The sequence below is a fragment of the Rhynchophorus ferrugineus genome, unplaced genomic scaffold, assembly GCF_030347505.1.
Source record: "Rhynchophorus ferrugineus isolate W39M unplaced genomic scaffold, kcgeb_rfMv2 rfM4, whole genome shotgun sequence".
NCBI classification, from domain to species: domain Eukaryota; kingdom Metazoa; phylum Arthropoda; class Insecta; order Coleoptera; family Curculionidae; genus Rhynchophorus; species Rhynchophorus ferrugineus.
The window spans coordinates 14,122,857-14,141,561 of NW_027472583.1; the positions used below are offsets into that span (position 1 = coordinate 14,122,857).

General features: G+C 31.2%; 5 protein-coding genes across 9 annotated transcripts; 2 read left to right on the plus strand and 3 right to left on the minus strand.

The window, feature by feature from the left end:
* Positions 1-198: 198 nt before the first annotated feature.
* On the minus strand, positions 199-11,154 carry Ctr1A (Copper transporter 1A). 5 transcript variants are annotated; one of them, XM_076402187.1, is made up of 6 exons: positions 10,779-11,122; positions 4,982-5,162; positions 3,266-3,393; positions 2,961-3,056; positions 2,760-2,786; positions 199-1,158 (listed from the first exon to the last, which is right to left on the minus strand). In XM_076402187.1, exons 2-6 carry the CDS (start codon positions 5,147-5,149, stop codon positions 957-959), a joined length of 621 nt encoding a protein of 206 aa, XP_076258302.1. In that variant the 5' UTR covers positions 5,150-5,162; positions 10,779-11,122; the 3' UTR covers positions 199-956. The 5 variants fall into 5 exon arrangements, with proteins under 5 accessions (XP_076258302.1, XP_076258300.1, XP_076258301.1 ...); XM_076402185.1 differs by having other exon boundaries at positions 2,745-2,786; XM_076402186.1 differs by lacking the exon at positions 10,779-11,122 and adding an exon at positions 7,774-7,896 and having other exon boundaries at positions 2,745-2,786.
* A 170-nt stretch (positions 11,155-11,324) lies between these two features.
* Positions 11,325-12,188, minus strand: LOC143195210 (small ribosomal subunit protein eS6). Its single transcript, XM_076402181.1, has one exon. It carries the CDS (start codon positions 12,111-12,113, stop codon positions 11,373-11,375), a length of 741 nt encoding a protein of 246 aa, XP_076258296.1. The 5' UTR covers positions 12,114-12,188; the 3' UTR covers positions 11,325-11,372.
* Positions 12,189-13,073: 885 nt separating this feature from the next.
* Positions 13,074-14,021, plus strand: Grx3 (Glutaredoxin 3). Its single transcript, XM_076402184.1, has 3 exons — positions 13,074-13,230; positions 13,288-13,704; positions 13,758-14,021. The coding sequence occupies exons 1-3, from the start codon at positions 13,184-13,186 to the stop codon at positions 13,933-13,935; spliced, it is 642 nt and encodes a 213-aa protein (XP_076258299.1). The 5' UTR covers positions 13,074-13,183; the 3' UTR covers positions 13,936-14,021.
* LOC143195209 (serine hydrolase BPHL) lies at positions 14,011-15,228 on the minus strand. The gene is made up of 5 exons (XM_076402180.1): positions 15,050-15,228; positions 14,735-14,992; positions 14,517-14,670; positions 14,208-14,460; positions 14,011-14,151 (listed from the first exon to the last, which is right to left on the minus strand). Exons 1-5 carry the CDS (start codon positions 15,125-15,127, stop codon positions 14,055-14,057), a joined length of 840 nt encoding a protein of 279 aa, XP_076258295.1. The 5' UTR covers positions 15,128-15,228; the 3' UTR covers positions 14,011-14,054.
* Positions 15,229-15,942: 714 nt separating this feature from the next.
* Positions 15,943-18,299, plus strand: LOC143195205 (synaptic vesicle glycoprotein 2A). Its single transcript, XM_076402173.1, has 9 exons — positions 15,943-16,083; positions 16,179-16,503; positions 16,579-16,700; positions 16,769-16,913; positions 16,963-17,220; positions 17,276-17,456; positions 17,679-17,811; positions 17,868-18,149; positions 18,204-18,299. Exons 1-9 carry the CDS (start codon positions 16,014-16,016, stop codon positions 18,272-18,274), a joined length of 1,587 nt encoding a protein of 528 aa, XP_076258288.1. The 5' UTR covers positions 15,943-16,013; the 3' UTR covers positions 18,275-18,299.
* Positions 18,300-18,705: the final 406 nt, after the last annotated feature.

The window sequence follows — 18,705 nt, forward strand, 5'->3', positions numbered from 1 at the left end:
TGATGATACTAAATAACAAAATTCCATATCTCTAAACAATGTTTTTAAAGTGACTAATTATAAATATGCATATGGTACATTAAATAATAGATTTAAGAGCTATTATTGAAGATAATCGAATCAATGAGACTGTAACACCAATTAGAGTAGTCTAAATAAAAACTGGATTCAACTGTTTGAAAAAAAAAACAACAAAACGATTTTTAAAATCACTTTTAATTTAACAGCAGCCTAAAAATAAAACGGACACATACCCTGTGAAAAAAGATTATATATATTAAATAAATTTTAATAAATAGTAGATTTCGAGTAATTCAATGTTTTCCAATAATGCTTCTTTCAAATAATGTCTTATAAATGACAAATAATAATTTATATATAAAACTGTTTACTATAAAAAAAGAGACACAAATTGTTAAGTTGTATCTTACTGAGTTCTATTAATACTTAATGGAATTATTCGGACATAACTAATTTGATAGTACAAATCTGTACATTTGGGAAGAAGTCAGTTTCCGGTGCGGAATTGATTATGTAAAAACTAATCTCGAATCTAATGCAGACGAACTATAGTCAAAATAATTATATCCTTGTTACAAATTAAATTAAAAGTATGGGAACAAGTATTATCTTAAAGTATTAAAGAAATTATGAAAACTAAATTTATATTGTCATATACTAGTATGAGCTCTGCCCAAATTTCTAAGTTGATGAGTTTCTCTTTACAGTGATATCACAAATTCCATACTGTTCCATGAGCTCTTCAAAATACATTTTGTAAAAAATGATTTGGATTTAGCATTTTGAATGCCACCTTTCCTTATAACAGGAACATCCGCATATATATCACGTAGTCTTTTGTTTTGCGCAATTCATTTGTATATATGAAAATATTTGTTGATGGAATAGTTAGTTTACTTGACATCCTAAATTCGTTAAAGCGAACTGGACTTATACTAGTGACAATGTTCGGTTACGTCGACGATGACCGACTTTTTCCATCCGAACAGGAAATAACCGACACCAGCTCCTAAAACTACTGCTATACACAGCCATACGTTGTACGTCATGAAAATCAGCATCAGGAAGTAACTCAGAACCATCTGGACTATGTGCAAGAATGTCTGGAAAAAGTGGATTCCACTGAGCATGGTTGGCCTGTAAAAGGAAAAAAAATAGATTAATTATAATAATTTCAAACTTCAATAAAACATTCTGAGTGACATAAATGTTATACCATAGCAAAAATATATTACATATTACAGATATATAGTGAATATAGTAAGTCGATAGCAAGAAAATAAAATAATAATAAATAATAAGATTACTAAGCATACTATGCCAAATAGCACACAATAGGTCAAATGAAAAGTCTCCGGCCTACCATAGTAAAACACATTTTTTTGGCAAAATTAGTTTTTTTTATTCAACATAATTGCTTTCAAGGGTGATTATTGCGAGCCTCCAACTTTTCGATACCATTTTTGTAGTACGATTTGTCTTTTGCTTCAAAATAGGCCTCAGTTTCGGCGGTCACCTCTTCATTCGACGAAAATTTCTTCCCAACGAGATTTCTTTTAAGATCTGAGAACAGGAAATAGTCGCTGGGGGCCAGATCTGGAGAATACGGTGCCCAATTCATAGATTTTTGCCATCGTTTTCACTGACTTGTGACACGGTGCATTGTATTGGTGAAGCAGCACTTTTTTTTTTCAAATGCGGCCGATTTTCGACGATTTCGTCCTTCAAACGGCCCAATAACACTATGTAATAGTCGCTATTGATGGTCCTTCCTTTTTCAAGATAGTCAATGAAAATTGTTCCATGCGCATCCCAAAATAAAGATGCCATAACCTTGCCAGTCGACTGTTGCGTTTTCCCACGCTTTGGAGCAAGTTCATCGTGTGCAGTCCACTCGGATGACTGTCGATTGGACTTCGGAGTGAAATGATGGAGCCATGTTTCATCCATTGTCACATATCGATGCAAAAACTCGGATTTATTACGCTTGATCATCATCAAACACTTCTCCGAGTTGATGATTAACTCGTCGTTGTTTTTGGTCAAAAGTGAGCTCGCGCGGCACCCACTTTGCACAGAGCTTTCTCATACCCAAATATTCGTGAATGATATGATGTACACATTCAGTCGATATCTTTAGAGTGTCTGCTATTTCATTCAATTTCAATTTACGGTCATTCAAAATCATTTTGTGGATTTTTTTAATGTTTTTGTCGGTAACAACCTCTTTTGGGCGTCAACTGCGTTCACCGTCTTCGATGTTCATTTCACCACGTCTAAACTTAGCGTACCAATCCTACCAATCAAAACTCGGCATCAAGCCAAGTTTTTGCTTCAACTGTATTTTTTGCATTCAAAAAGCAATATTGTATCAATACGCGAAATTCCTTTTTATCAATTTTTTTCACAATAACAAAAGTTGCTTCACCCAAACAGCTATAATTCACAAACTAATGATCCGACAGCTGTCAAATTTATACAGGCTTCTTACATCTTTACATATATCTCTCTTTGTCTTTATCTATCTATATACATCTTTTGAGGGTTAGGGCTAACTAAAAAAAAGGATTTAATTCTAGTAGCGCCATCTATGTGTCAGGCCGGGGACTTTTCAATTGACCTGTAACAATATACAAAGAAAAATACAAATATGGAGGCTACTACTACTTATAGTTGGAAAGCTCTATCAAAAGTGAACCTATAGCCCATTTACATGTACATACTTTGAAACTAAATACCTGTTGGGAATAGGCAAGATTCCGGGCCTGTAAAAAATACACTCACATTATGCATACAGAAAGTTTTTAGATATCAAATTAAGTTATGCAAATCAGAAACGACCTTGAAATATCGCGCACATTTTGTTGCTATAAAAAGACTGTTAAACAATGATAGTGGTTATAAAATTAAACGAGAAAACGTGATAAAAATGGACTTACTGGACGACTTGCGGTTCATCTGGTGCGGTTGCCTTGTCAGGCAGAGATACGGCTCTGTATTGAAGGGCGTTGTAGGTTTTCCAAAACAGGTATTCTCTGAAAATGAAAACAGGTATATATTACATGATGTACAGATTACAGTAACAAGATGATACATTAAATTTTATCACTAAAACTTACGAATAATAAAAAGATACAGAACCGATAAAGTGAATACACAACTTTGATTACTATTGCGAAATGTCGGATACCACTGATCGCGCAATAAAATCAGTAATAAAAAATTGACAATAATATATATTTACCTATAATATTTGAGACCTTCATATAATGCCGCCATAAAGAATATCCCGATCATTGAACCAATGAGGCCCCCAACAGTAGTGAAATGCCAGGGTTGAAACAAAACAGTGGAATTTGTCGAAAAATGAAACTGAAATTAAAGGCACCTTGATAAAATAAAGTTATTATTAATCGTCAACTCAACAAACTATTTGACATAATGAATCCCCCACAGATCAATAAATTAACTGTACCATTAGATGCAGTTGTATTAAGATTTGTTAGATAATATAAATTTAATAATCTATAAACTGTATAAAAATAATTTCGGGTTATTATTACTACTTGGCGTTGAGTGCCGTAAAAATCTCCAAAATAGACATTTCATAGTAATTTTTTGGAGGTGTATTTTTTTCTCTTTTTTTGTATATTAGGAATACAAATTAGCTTGGTCCTTTTTTCAAAAGATGGTTTGAAATGAGTAATGATAGTTAATTTTTATGATTTCCGAGTGACTAGACCTTTATCAACAATATCCAGTTTGTATTGCTTTCGGATTCATACAACACTCCTCTATTTGTATTAGCTAATCAATATTTACGAGAGGTTTTAGTTGTCTGTTTTAACTGGGAGAAAAAATTAACTGAAGCGCATCAAATGTTTGTACAGAGTCCGACAAGGTGTTTTTGTTCAGAAAAGTTCAGGGATAGTAAATCTGCTATCTTCTCTACTCCGTAAAACCAACAGACTCCCAATCTCCATCAAATGCTTACTGTATTTACAAGATGTTAATACGTTGCGTTTTCCTCTACGGATCTAAGGTTTACTAGTTTGTGACACCAAAACCAGGTGATACGGTTTCAAATTTTTCAAAATAAGCCTCTCGAGAGAATTATTGACGCTCCATGGTATGTCAGAAGAACACACAGGGAAACTGACACTCAAAAATCAAACATTTTGTGTCTTACGCTTTCCATAAACAACAACTCAGCTCTTGATCTTCAGAGAATGTATTCGAGAGCTGATCGATACGGTGCGCGTCTAGTACCTATCACCGTTAATATCCCCCTGTTTCCAGGCTGCAACGACCTTCTTCCGTCGATACAATTCTTACTTTGCCACACACGTCACTGTCCCGTGGTGTGTAAACTCAAGTTTACGAAGTCACAATTAGTTTATTAAGCTGTAGCAGAAGTAAGCCCCAGGGATCAGCCGTGAAGCGGTTAGTTTACTGTAATGGCAAGCCTTGAGAAAGTCCCACATAATCTGGTTAAACTCGCCATTCCAGGGAGTGTCTTCTTGGCCGGGTATGTATCAGGCATTTCACCGCTTGGTATATTTCTACAGGGCCTTATTTTGTCACATGAAGATGTGGAATCTTGGTCACCACATTTTTCAGCTTCTAGCTACTTTTTATGGGGCTTAAAACTCAAGACTTACATAGGTCATTATTGTATAAAAGAAATACTATTCTTACATTCGTGTAAAAATAAGTCTATAGTCCTTCCAATAAAACAGTACGGACCAAACCAATTTGTAATCCCAATAGAATCAACGTATCTGTTATAGCTTCAACGCGTTTTTTCCTTATTGTGAAATTAAGGTAAAATATACCAACAATATGCGATTCAATATTTCTAACATTCACATATGTAAAATAAAATATACCAATAAAAATGTAAAATAGAATGTATTAATGTTTCTTCTGCTTTTTAACAAATTATGTCAATTGAACTTACTGCCATATCAGCCATACTGTGAACCATGCCGCCATGAGAAGCACTCATCGAATGTCCACTGTGCGCGTCCATTGAGTGTCCACTGTGTGCGTCCATGGTGTGGGCTCCATGAGATCCCATATCGTGCATACTATGATCCATATGATCATGCCCTTGCATATGATCCATGATGTATTATTAACTAAAAAATAAAATAATTACCGATGGTAAAAAATCTGAATATTCATTGCGTCAATTCCAACAACAAAATCAACACATAACATTAAAAATAGTCAATTGTTTCTTATCGGCTCTTTCTAAGAATAACCCATAACAATTGCTAATTATTGTCGATACAACCAACCAATGTTATTTCACTCATAATCAAAACTGTTGGTTAATGGAAAAACAAGTCTGGCGATAAAATAAAATAATTCACCGGTGATTAGAGAACAAAAACATTATTGAAATTTATTTTGACACCCAAAAGATAATAGACTAAATTACGGATAAATAAAGCAAGGGGAGTGTTGTATATGCAGCATAATTAACAAACATATATATGAATATTTGCGTTTAGTGAATCCCAATCAACGCAAATATTTATTGTCAGCACAATGCAAGGGTTCAAATATTTTTTTGCGATCTTTTGTTAAAACTAGTAAAAATTATTGGTGCCACCTTAGTCTGATTATTATGAGTCTCATATATTAGAAACCAATATAATAATATCACAACTATAAATTAACGACCATGTCCCAGCAGGATTTCAACCAGCGACTATCGCAACAGTAAAAGGAAAACGTCAAGAAGGTCTTGACCCTTGCGCCAACCAAATCGACTAACATATATTTTTGATTTTGAAAATATCTTAAAATTGAGAAATTACAATTATAACAATCCAGAATTTGAATCCAGTTCAATCCTCATAGGGAGCAGAATTAGGGATGCTGAAAAAATCGATATATTAATATTTTTCTATATTTTTGAAAAAAAATAAGATTATTAAAATTGATTGAAAAAAAAGATTGAACGATAATAAACTTAATCTAATAATGATCTCGAAATATTGTTCATTATTTTTAGCGGCCTAATATTGCTGCATTGACTAGAACAAAATTTAGTGTTACGAGGCGAATATGATAAATTTGTCGCATGTGGGAGAACTTTTCATCCCAAGATCCAAACAGTTTTCTGAGTCACATCAATATGAGGTCGATAAAACAGTATAACTTGCCTGCTTCTTTACCCAGTTTATTGAATTGTTGACAGTAAAGTGTTGCAGTCACTGTCTGGTACATAAGAAATAAAGCAACCCTTAAGTCCCTCCAGGTACGCAGAATATTTTTTTAAGATGCCCTGTTTTGGCAACAATGTACTGGGTTGCCCGAGACCAACTAAAGAACTTTTACATTTAAGCTTTTATTGTTTTTATTATTTTTATTGGAATAAGATGCATTAACATATACAGCAAAACAAACTGTCTTTTTATACTTATAAATCACGAATTGTTGGCAACAATAATTACATGCCTTATAAGACACAACATCGACACCAAAAACATTAAAAATTGATACCGTATCTTAGTATACAGACTCAGTACCGAATCAGTTGTTATCTTAAGCTCTGCTATTCACTCTCTTTTCAAAAAGACAAAAGACCCCGAAAATATCACTATTTTAAATGTAATCTTAAGATGAAAGAAAAATCTGGAAAAATTAAGTCTTACACTTAAGATATCACCTCCCAATGGTCCTAGGTTCGTCCGATGGTCGATAGGTTCGAATAGATTATTTATAATTGTGATTAAACATAAGGCAAAAGTGCAAAAGATTATCTCTAAGCTAATTGGTAGGTTTAATGCCGAGGATCGTGATTCGGTGATCACGTTAAACAGTCCATATAAACCCTAGTTGGAAAAACAAAAAAAATGCAGACCCTAAAATATAATAAAAAGCCGAGCCTTATCATAAACACGGAATATCGGTTGCATTTCAAACAATATGGCTTTTATACTCTAATTAATCGATACCTTGATAACACACGTATCAAATCGAACCAGAACAAATGCTAGTTATTTTCGATAAGACATCTTTGATTGCCTTGTAATCAAATAATAAATGCTAGTATTAATATCAGCAATTTATGTAATATAGCTCGGAGCCTTATATGAAGTAATCGCGTAGAACATAAATTGGATCGATTGACTATTTTACTCTCAATAGAAACCTTGACCACCGCCATCTAAATTTACGCCATGAAGCGTGAGCGAAACAGCGTGGTTATTGACATGAAAGTAAGAGAAAGGCGGAGTTTGCAAAATATTATCGCGATTATTAACTTTTACTATGTTTCTTTATCGTTAACTAAACAAATATATATCAAAATAGCACGGTTTTAATCTGAAACTTGAATAATACCACATTTAATGAAAATAAACAATATAACTAAGTTAAATAGCTTTATATTTCAAAATCATCATTATTATGAGTAATCATCATTAATATATTAACGTCAATATCAGACAAAACCAGTATAGTGTAGGATAATCCAAGGCTGCTGTAAAATTTGATATTTCAACGTAGAAATTTAATTTTAATAACACTCGGTACTGCAAAACCCGAGTATTAAATAACCAAACCTTTACAATTCAGTCATACCTAAAGATATCAAAACGGAAAACAGACACAGTACAAAGATCTTCAGACTTCAATTCAATTTAATAAACGAATTACCAAATCAATTAAAAAAACAAAATAAAAACAGATATTGTAGTTGAAATAAAATCTATTTTAATACAAAACCGAACATACCCGTAGCAGCTAATCTGATTGATACGTCACGGAAAACAATTGCCAATTGATTATACAGAAACTAACTGATACACGTCAGTAGCCGAAAAACGAAACAACTGTGGTGAAAACAACCGTAGACCGGTTATGGTTGATAAAATTACGGGAAGGATTAAAAATATTACTGAGAATTATTACCACGAAACAACATATCCAAGACCGAAGGGGAATACCTGATTTGTTGTTTCTTGTACACTTTGGATTTAAAGAGACGTTTAACCTTGATATGAATTAGTGCCGCTGAAAGCCATTTTTCCCTGAAGAGCTGAATGTTTTTTACAGAAATACCCAGAGCGATTACAAGGTTTATATATACATGGTATATTGGTATATTAATATATATATATATATATATATATATATATATATATATATATATATATATATATATATATATATATATATATATATATATATATATATATATATATGTATATATATATCTATATATGTATAATGATATAAAAGTAATTTTTGATATATTTTATTACTGACACTCATATTGACTGTCATTGTCATTGTGATTGTAAACTGTCATTGTGTACAATTTTATGTGGAACTATTGAAACTCAGCGCCAGTTAGAAAATGTGTGAAAATAAGAAAATTGTTTTATATGGCAGCACTGTACTAAAAATTACTTTCCTGTCGCTCAGTGAATAAATATTAATCGCTGATATTTTATGTATGATCATTCATCCATTAACGATTGAATTTTGTCGGTAAAAGACGAATAAAACAAAATTATATTATTTATTTTTAAACCGTTGTAAACGTTATATAAAACATTGTAAATAACATTACAAAAATATCCTATTGCAAGTACTAAAATGAGATTTTATTACATCATTCGTTCACTTGTAAAGTATAAAATATATAAATGCTGCAACCTGTTGCAATATTTTACTTTTTAGAACAATTATTCGAAGAATAGTATATTTTTGTATGAATAGTATATTTTCGAACGTTCTAAAAATGATAAATGGTCCAAATTTAAACTGGAATACTCTCTCTTGCTTGGCAACATTTACGCAACTTTCGCTTAGCATGTGATCTCGCTGAAACCAATGATGTTTGTGTAATTATGTTTCTTATTTGTCTTGATTGAATTAAATATACTAAGCCGAGCCTGGTAGTATTTAATTACGTTAAATTACTGCCTTGGCATTTTCTTGTAGAAATTCTCAAGAAATCATTACTAGAGTTTGACGTATTGTTGTTTGGGGTTTTACTAAACTAATTATCCGATATATTAAAAATACATACATTAAATATACACAACAAAATATGCATGAGAGACAATTAAAACTAAAATGACATATTTCGTATTATATCAAGAACTGACAAACAGAATGAATATATTGCACCTTAATATATCATTGTTCTTAAATTATAAATGTAAATGCCATATATATACGCATATCTAATGAAATATCAGATAAACAGAAACAAAATATATATTTGATAGTTGAAAATATATTTGTCTTCATAAAAATGCAGAAATTAAAAGCATTTTTTGGAATAAAATTGCTTCCAAGATAAAAATGTCACGTACAACGTCAGTTGAACAACGTAATTTAGTTAGCAGGCATTTTCAATAAAAGGTTATTGGATTTTGGGAATAATTGTGCCGCTTCAAAAGATATATTTTATTTTTCATATTTATAACAATAATAATAGGAAGAGTAGTAAATAAAGTTGCATTATTCAAGGAAACTATATAATTAAAACGTTAAAAATATCGGCTAATTATATGAAATGTTAATTAATATACAAAACAGGTCCTGTATAAAATGTTTGCAGTTCAAAGACATCGGTTACGCGGTTTGGCATTCCAACGGCAATTAAAACTAGAAATCAGATCCTTTAGCAAACCCAATAAAAAAGCCGTTGCCGCAGAGACCAACTCTCAATAAAAAACGGAAAGCGGCAGTCATTTTGTAATTGAAAACGAGTGATTGGAGGTTTGACCTCTCGACGATTTCATTAAGGAAAGTATTACATTTTAATACTACAACTACATTTTTAAACGCCTACGTCCATTAAATCAAGATGTTATTCTAAAAATTATATTGTAAAGTATCTTTTTATCAACTGGGTTTATCTGGACTAGATCTACTGCTGAACCTCGGCTACCATTCACGGTCATCGGCATTAAGCCTACCTATAGCCGACTTGGTGGCTATTCTATTTAGAATTTTACACCGTTGCTTATATACAATTATAATCACAAACATACGTCCACATCCTGGAGTATTCGAACCCCCCGACTTCCGCAACAGTAGGAGGACTGTCAAGTTATTCTAACCACTGCGGTTTTGGTATATAGTGCGATTAATATAACACTGGAAATTCTAAGAAATTCTTGTTTAAGTTACAGTGTAGCCTTTCCCATCTGTGTGTGATGTTTATAACAGAGAACATTAAAACAGTAATATTAAACAAACATTCAATGTTGTGCAACATGATATGTATCACTTAATGAAAATAAGATGACCCTCCCATAAAAAACATTCATTTGTTTATTTGTAGTGTTATGATTGCTATTCGGGCTTGACGTATGTCCTACAACGTTTATATTTAATTGAATATTAATTATAGGTATGTAATTGAATGTGTTGAGTAAAATACGATTCGTGGACAATTGATAAAATCTATTGTATTCACCATTTACATTGACAAATCAAGTTTTGATTGATTTGCTCAAATGTGACTATAAGTAGCTTATTTTATATGTCCTTAGAATATTAGTAAAATATTGTATGATAAACATATATACTTCAATCAAATCTTTAAATAAAATTTGAAGCTTATGTAATAAGTGTAACATTAGTTACAAAAGGTGCAAACTGTTGAAAATGTTATTTAAAACAGGCTTGGCGGCTGACTTATTCTAATATAAAATAAACATGGAACAACATTGTAAATAATATTTAAAAACAAATAACCATATGTAAAGAATACTCACCAAGTATATCGTGAAATTTTTGGTTAAATATACAAAATATATATTTGACTACAGTTCTTCCGGATGCGTCGTGAAAGCAGTACTATCAAAAACTGGGTCCTTTATTTGAAAATACCCGATGGAAGGTTTACCTTTCACTTTCAAATTTTAAGGTTACACAAGTGGAATCAATTGAAATTTAGATACATTCTTTGTGGCAGATTTAAGAATATAGAGCAAATGCACAAAATCGCACTTATAAAGAGATATGTATTCGTTCGGAATACGCATACATAAGTACTGGTGGTTTTCTTAAATAAAAATGCAATTCTAATTCTCTTCTCTCCGGCTAAACTCGCAAATGCACTTTGACACTTTCGTATTTCTGTGGTGGGATAATCAGATGATTGTCAAAAATAGGAATGTTCCATTATCAACACTATTTCTAAAGTACGTTCCGAAATGCAATAAGTTATATCTAATTATAGTTAAATCTTTATATTTTCTATACTCTCTGGCACATAAGTGTAATGATTTGGGTTGGAGTTTATATTAAAAGACAAAATACATTTTTTATATTTTTTATTGGTTTTTATATGAAATACACAAAACAAATTATTTACTATGTGTACTTGATCTGCTTTCACGGGTACTAGCAGAACGACGCCTTTTTGCTTCTTCCTTGCGGGCCTTAAATTCCTTTTTTCTTTGAGCTAATAGCTTGGCATAGTTGTCAGCTTCCTCCTTACGTTTAAGACATCTCTTCTTTTTCAGAGCTAGACGATGACGTTTCCTTTGCAAAACTAATGGTGTGACAAGTCGTTGAATTTTTGGAGCCTTAAAACGCTGCTTTTTGCCTTCTTTGACTGGTAAGGGATGTCTTACAACATATTGACGAACATCATCATCTTTGTTCAGATTGAAAAGTTTGCGAATGCTTGATGCACGTTTTGGCCCAAGACGACGTGGTACAGTTGTATCGGTAAGACCAGGGATTTCTTGCTCGCCTTTACGAACAACTACAAGGGCCAAAACGGATAAATTGCTGTCTACAATACATCCACGAACAGATTTTCTTTTTCTTTCACCAGTACGTCTAGGTCTGTAGCAAGAGTGACCTTTAGATAGCAATAAACGGACCCTACTGTTAGTAAGAACACCCTGTTTCATCGGAAACCCTTGTTTATCATTTCCTCCAGCAATTTTCAATACATAACCTTTCCATTCATCGCCTAAAGCATCTGCTTCTACTTCTTGACCCATACGTTTTTCGTAAAATATTCTCACTTTATGTTCATCAACTACTTCAAAAAGCTTTTGGCATCCCGTAGCGGGATATGAAACGTTTAACTTCATTTTCTGCAGAAACTCGACCAAACAACTAAACAAACTTTTTAACCCACATGGATATACCGCGGAAGTGACAGAACATAGAGTATTTTTGACATCTTTAGTATATCAATGTTTACCTGTTGCCAAATTGGAAAAAAGGAGATATAAAAAGGAACATATTTCACAATACATTAAAATTTATTTTGTACAATATTTTACATATCGTAGTTTATGATTCCATTTTAATTAAATATGATTATCTGATAATCATTAAGCCTTAAATAATTTGAACTTTTTAAAGTACCTTTGAATATTGGCTTTAGGGTATGGCCTCACTGCCAAACATGTTGGAATATTTTCAGGTTGTTCGATCCATAGTTTGTATTTAATAGAATTTTCGTCCAATTTAGTTTTCAAATTAATCAAACTTTCTTCGTTTGGTGATTCCAAAATTATTTTATGCATATTGTCTATATCGTTCAAATACAATTTAGTATCTTCATCGTTGTAATATAAATGAGTTACAGCTGTAACTGCATGACAAGCCTGTGCAATTAATGCACCTACTGGCCAATTTAATTCTTTAAGAAGATCACCACGAACAATAACATACTGAACTATATTTGAGGACATATTAAAAACAAATATTAAATATTTGAGGTTAATTGCCCACATATGCAATGTGGCAACGTCGGATAATACATTTTTTTTAATCCAATAAGCAATCTTAATTTATGTATTTAATAAAATAATTATTATGTAGTGAAAACAAGAAAACAACAATAATTAATATAATATTAGCACTAAATATACATATATGTATATATATATATATATATATATATATATATATATATATATATATATATATATATATATATATATATATATATATATATATATATATATATATATATATATATATATATATATATATATATATATATATATATATATTATATGATATATATCTATATCTGTCAAAATGACATTAACTAAAGAAGAAGATTTTTTAACTAACCGTATATATTTACTTCGAACTTTTCGTTTAGAAGTTAAAGCTGTAATTAAAAAAGGGCAAGTTAAAATTTAAGATGCCTACTCTAATAAAAGATCAAAAAACATTTGATGAGGTTATTAAGTAAGTTAAGAGACAATTGATAGTTGAGTAGAATAGTAGCTTTTGATGTTATTCTAGAGAGCCAAACCTTAGTGTCATACATTTTCAAGCTGAATGGGCTGAACAATGCATTCAAATAAATGATGTATTAGATGCATTAGTGAAACAAAGTGACTTTGCTAATATTAAATTTTATTCCTGCCCAGCAGAAGAAGTTAGTGAAGTAGCATTAAAGTATAATGTTGAAGCTGTACCCACAGTAATTCTATTTCAATCAAATAAGAAGATTGATAGAATAGATGGTGCAGATGTGGCAAAATTAACAGAAACAATTAAATTGCATAAGGGAGTTAGTGAGAATAAGACACAATCTCTTGATGAAAGATTAAAATCACTTATTAACACATCAAAAGTAATGTTATTTATGAAAGGTGACAGAACAACTCCTAGATGTGGATTTAGCAGAAAAATTATTGAAATTTTAAATGATACTGGGTAAATCATTGATTACTGAGTATTTACTAGATTTTATATTTTTTAATTTATAGAGTAACATATGAAACATTTGATATATTACAAGATGAAGAAGTAAGACAAGGTCTTAAGACATATTCAGACTGGCCCACCTATCCTCAATTATACGTTAATGGAGATCTCATAGGGGGGTTAGATATTGTCAAAGAGTTGCTAGCAAGCGGAGAATTACCTGCGACATTAAATGGTTAAAATTTGTATTGTATGGGCATAATTTGAATAGGAGTTAGATTATGTTGTGTAATTCAATTTATCAATAAAAGTACATCAGTTAAAAATTTTTTTATTAACTTACATTAACATTTGCAAAATTAATTATTTAATAAAATAAAATCAGTTATTAAGTTATTAAAATCATCAGAATATTTTAAATGGATATTATGCTTGCCATCAGGATAGTTATGATATCTAAAAAAGATAATTATTTACTTAACATAAAAATAAAGCAAGTAAACAAAGCTTACTTGACATTCCTTATATTTTTTATTAAATATTTGGGATGTTCTGGAAGGACCATTGGATCTTTATCCCCATGTAGTACTAAAGTAGGGCAAAATATATCTTTCAAGCAATCTTTACATATATCACCTCCACCCTTATAAATATCCTGCATTACATTGCACCAATCATTCCACATTTTTTGTAAACCTTCTTCAGTATAAAGTTTTATTAAAGGACTTTTCATTCTATCAGACCATTTTTTTATGTCTCGTATCTCTATAATAAAAAATAATGTATAGAATTTGAAGCTAAGATTATATTCAAGTAGATACTTTCAAAAGCATCAATATCTGCTGGAAGTACATAACAATTAGCACCCCAAACAACCAATTTATCTACACTTTCAGGATACTTTGCAGCTAATATCAAACTAGATATGCCACCATCACTCCAGCCTAGTAACGAAAATTTTGAAACTCCTATGCTCTAAAAATATTTGTCATATATATTACCACCGCCTATTTCAAAATATTAAATATCAACTATTTACTTCCATGAAGTTTTTTGCCATAATGGCATCATTTTCATAAAAATTTCTATTGAAGACTCTATTTGGTGGTCTACTGAAACCATATCCTGGTGGATCCCATGCAATTACAGTTAATTTGCTTCTATCTAAACCTTCAATTTGGGGTTTGAAATCGCTCCAGATAGTTCCCAATGCACCAGGAAAACATAAAACATGTTTCGAACCTTGTCCAACCTTTACATAATTCAGCGTTTGACCTTCAACTTTTGTTTTCAGTTCCTAGGGGGGAACTAATTTAAACAAGTCAATTTTTTATGATATGCTAGGCTATGTTACCTTACTAAGTAAACGTTTAGCAATATATCCTACTTCCCTTTTAATGATATGCCGTAACTGATTATTGAGATAATACATCGCAAGTTTGAGATAATAAGATACTTGTTTATGTTAATAAAAAAGACAATATTGTGATTTAAAATTGGAATATCAATGCCATCTATAAGCCTATTATCAAAATATGTGACTGGCTGGTTGCGTCGTGTTGTGCTATAATCCTAGTGCATTATTTATATGATTTAAAATGTTTTCACTTGCATTTAAAGTTCAATTTTTAATATATAAGAAATAATATAATAAATATTAGACTTAAAAAAATCAATATGCTTAAAAGTGTTATAGTCAAGGGTATTTTATTATTACAGCTAATCAACAAACATTTGCTGAATAGCTGCAGGAGGAATATATTATATTATATTGTTATCGCAATGATAATCAAAAATTCTTAATTGTGATGAAATTACGTTTTATTGAAGTAATTATCAAAAAGAATAAAATTAACATGGAAATTTTAAGCAATTTAGATGTTTAATTTAACTCATTCATTATTCGTATTTGTTCGTCCAAATAGAAAACATACGTAAACAGTAGGTATTAAAAACAATAGTTGCTACAAGGGCTAACAGAAATAGAATATTTATCACTGAAATTCAATTAAAGTACCTAATAGTTTTGTTTATTTTTACAGAAAAAGGCTTCCTTCTTGTTTATATTCATGCTTGGAATCTTTAACCTTGGAATCTTTAATTTCTTAATTTTCTTTTTGCATAATACATTATAGAAATGCCCTGGTAATATTACTAAAATTTTGTTTAGTAAATAAAAGCGCTATGATAAGGTTTTTATAATAAAACCATCAAATTGTAAATTCGTTAAATCTGAGATCTAAATATTAGTAGATGATACCTGAGTTTCCAGACCTCCCAAACTTCAGTGCTTATATTTTGGAGGACAGCTACCGAATATGGCCGAAACAACTGATATATACATTATTAAAGAAACAAAGCTCTATAACGAGGCGCTTCATTTAACAGGTAAAACAGTGGAATAGTACCTTCTCCTTTGGGTATCCTAGAAATTAATCAACGATAGTGCGCTTTGTCTATATTATACAACAAAATATTCTTAGGATATGGCAAGTATAATTTATTCATTCTGCTTGCAACTGGAGGATGTCTTATGTGTGTTATCATCGAGACTATGTGCATGTCTTTTATCATACCTTCGGCTCAATGCGATTTGAATCTCACACTGACCGAAAAAGGAATATTGGCATCCGTTAGTTTCTTGGGCGTCATGTTTACATCGCAAATATGGGGATACTTGGCAGATACCAGAGGAAGAAGAAATGTGCTGTTGTTCTCGTTGATATCGAGCTCTTTGATCAGCATGATATGTTGTATTGTGCCATGGGCGTGGCTCTTGATTTTACTTCGATTCATCAATGGCGGCTTGTAAGTACCCATCCGTAGAACTACTCACTTATTTTTTTAACAATAATAAATTCATAATGTTTAACGTTTCTATAGGATCGGCGGATCATCATCAGTTATTTATGCATTTGCTGGGGAGTTTCATAGCGATCGTTATAGATCCATGATTGTATCTTGGATTAGTGCTTTCGTGGCATGCGGCCAAATGTATATTCCAGGTAATTATTTTAAATGAAACAAAACGCGAGATAACTATGCGGATAATGTCCTTCGGATATTTCAACAGCTATGGCCTGGTTAATTTTGCCTAGCACTTGGAGTGTTGAATTGGAAAGTTTAGGAATAACATTTCGTCCGTGGCGTCTCTTAATCATCCTGTATGCTCTCCCCAGTTTAGTGGTAGCGGCAATGTTGTCAATTCTCCCAGAAAGGTAGCACAATCACACCAATTTTTCATCAATTTATTGCCTAATATTTCAGCCCCAAGTTCTTACTTTCTAAAGGACATCATGATAAGACACTTACAATACTGACCAGGATGTTTGTCATGAATAAAGGAAGGAAAGCTCACGAGTATCCCGTCTCCACAGTCGTAATAGACGAAATAATATCCGAAAATACCAAGGAAAACGTGAATATTTTGTCGAAAATGTGGCGTCAAACCACTCCCCTGTTTGATAAGGGTAACCTGTTCAAAACTCTCCTTATTTGTTATATGCAGTTTGGTGTATTCATGTCGTAAGACAACACATAATGTATGACAAAATATCAATCATAATACAATACCTTTTAGCGCATCTGCTTTAGCATTGTGGTATCCAGAAATATTAAACAGGATGTCCAGTTATAGTGAAAAGATCAACAGTACAGATGTGACCTTATGTGATTCAATCAATTTTCAGGAAACTATTTTAGATGTGAAGTTAAATTTATTTTCCGATATTATACCACAGATTTGGTATAAAAATAATAATGTAAGTAACATTTTATTCACTCTGTATAAAGGCACCATGACACTATAATAATTTTATGATGCTAATTAATTGTTAATTTACATGTAAATAACATGTTGTGTAACATTATTACGTTTTAGATCTAATATTTGTTTTCAGTTTTAATTTAATGTATTAACACTTTATATTAAAAAATATATATTATATATTTGAAATTGATCAATGAAGGAAATATATTTTTAGGATGTGGGTTGTGATGATTCAGTTAACACTAGTGTCTTTCCAGTCATTTTAACTACAGGATCAGCTATAGGATTTACTTATATACTAATAGGAGTTTTAGTCAATAAAATAAATAGGAAATATTTACTTATAGGTACACTTTGATAGATTTTTTACTTACCTAATCATTAAAATCATGAATTTATTCAGCTTCCTCTACTATCACCGGTGTAAGTGGTCTTGTTGCTCAATATATATCTGGTTATATAGCAGTTGAGGTGTTTAGTGGAATATATCTACTGATCTCGTCTTGCATAGGAATGGTGAATGCCCTAGTTGTTGATTTATATCCAACAAATATTCGAGCAATGGCACTTGCCATATCAATGATGTTTGGGAGATGTGGGGCGATGGTAGGATCAAATGTTGTCGGAAAAATATTCTACAACTATTGCAATTATATGTTTGTGATGTTTGCTGTAAACCATTTAAGTAAGTAGACATTTACGAAACAATGCAAACATATAAAATATTTTTTGTTTCTAGTACTGATTGTGTCAGTTATTCTATTACCAACAAAGAAAACCAGTATTATAAAATCGGGTGCCGCCAAATAAAAGTTAATAAAACGTTATTGCTTAATATTATGTTTTATTTATTGTCATTAAATGTTTGTCTCTTTCTGTCATTAACATAATAATTTGTTTTCTATATCAGTCAAAATTTCAACAATATTTAAACTATTACGCATTCTGGATGGAGAAAAAAGACGCTGGTATATCGATGCTTTTTGAATGAATACTTTTTAAAAACAATATCGATAGCTTTAAAATACAGTATAGACTTCGTTTTCAAATTTGTTGCCAATTTTTAAAAAAATTTTATCGATATTAAAATGTAGTGTTTGAAGTGCAGTATCGAATTAATTTTTTGAAAATTTTCCACCGGTCTATATTTATTTTTTTCTGATATATCGATATTGTTTTGTTTAGATATATATCCTGTATATCGATACCTTTAAAATGTCGATATTTATTGTTGTCGAACA

Excerpts from the sequence above, each read along its gene's own strand:
- Ctr1A (XM_076402185.1), bottom strand. The coding sequence starts at position 5,149 with ATGGATCATATGCAAGGGCATGATCATATGGATCATAGTATGCACGAT. Across the intron at positions 3,057-3,265 it reads GAAGGTCTCAAATATTATAG|AGAATACCTGTTTTGGAAAA; the intron begins GTAAATATATAT and ends TTTCATTTTCAG. Across the intron at positions 1,159-2,744 it reads AACAGGTATTTAGTTTCAAA|GCCAACCATGCTCAGTGGAA; the intron begins GTATGTACATGT and ends TTCCTTTTACAG.
- LOC143195210 (XM_076402181.1), bottom strand. The coding sequence starts at position 12,113 with ATGAAGTTAAACGTTTCATATCCCGCTACGGGATGCCAAAAGCTTTTT.
- Grx3 (XM_076402184.1), top strand. The coding sequence starts at position 13,184 with ATGCCTACTCTAATAAAAGATCAAAAAACATTTGATGAGGTTATTAA. Across the intron at positions 13,231-13,287 it reads ACATTTGATGAGGTTATTAA|AGAGCCAAACCTTAGTGTCA; the intron begins GTAAGTTAAGAG and ends ATGTTATTCTAG. Across the intron at positions 13,705-13,757 it reads GAAATTTTAAATGATACTGG|AGTAACATATGAAACATTTG; the intron begins GTAAATCATTGA and ends TTTAATTTATAG.
- LOC143195209 (XM_076402180.1), bottom strand. The coding sequence starts at position 15,127 with ATGTATTATCTCAATAATCAGTTACGGCATATCATTAAAAGGGAAGTA. Across the intron at positions 14,671-14,734 it reads TGGCAAAAAACTTCATGGAA|AGCATAGGAGTTTCAAAATT; the intron begins GTAAATAGTTGA and ends AAATATTTTTAG. Across the intron at positions 14,152-14,207 it reads AAAAATATAAGGAATGTCAA|ATATCATAACTATCCTGATG; the intron begins GTAAGCTTTGTT and ends TATCTTTTTTAG.
- LOC143195205 (XM_076402173.1), top strand. The coding sequence starts at position 16,014 with ATGGCCGAAACAACTGATATATACATTATTAAAGAAACAAAGCTCTAT. Across the intron at positions 16,701-16,768 it reads CGGCCAAATGTATATTCCAG|CTATGGCCTGGTTAATTTTG; the intron begins GTAATTATTTTA and ends ATATTTCAACAG. Across the intron at positions 16,914-16,962 it reads TTGTCAATTCTCCCAGAAAG|CCCCAAGTTCTTACTTTCTA; the intron begins GTAGCACAATCA and ends CTAATATTTCAG.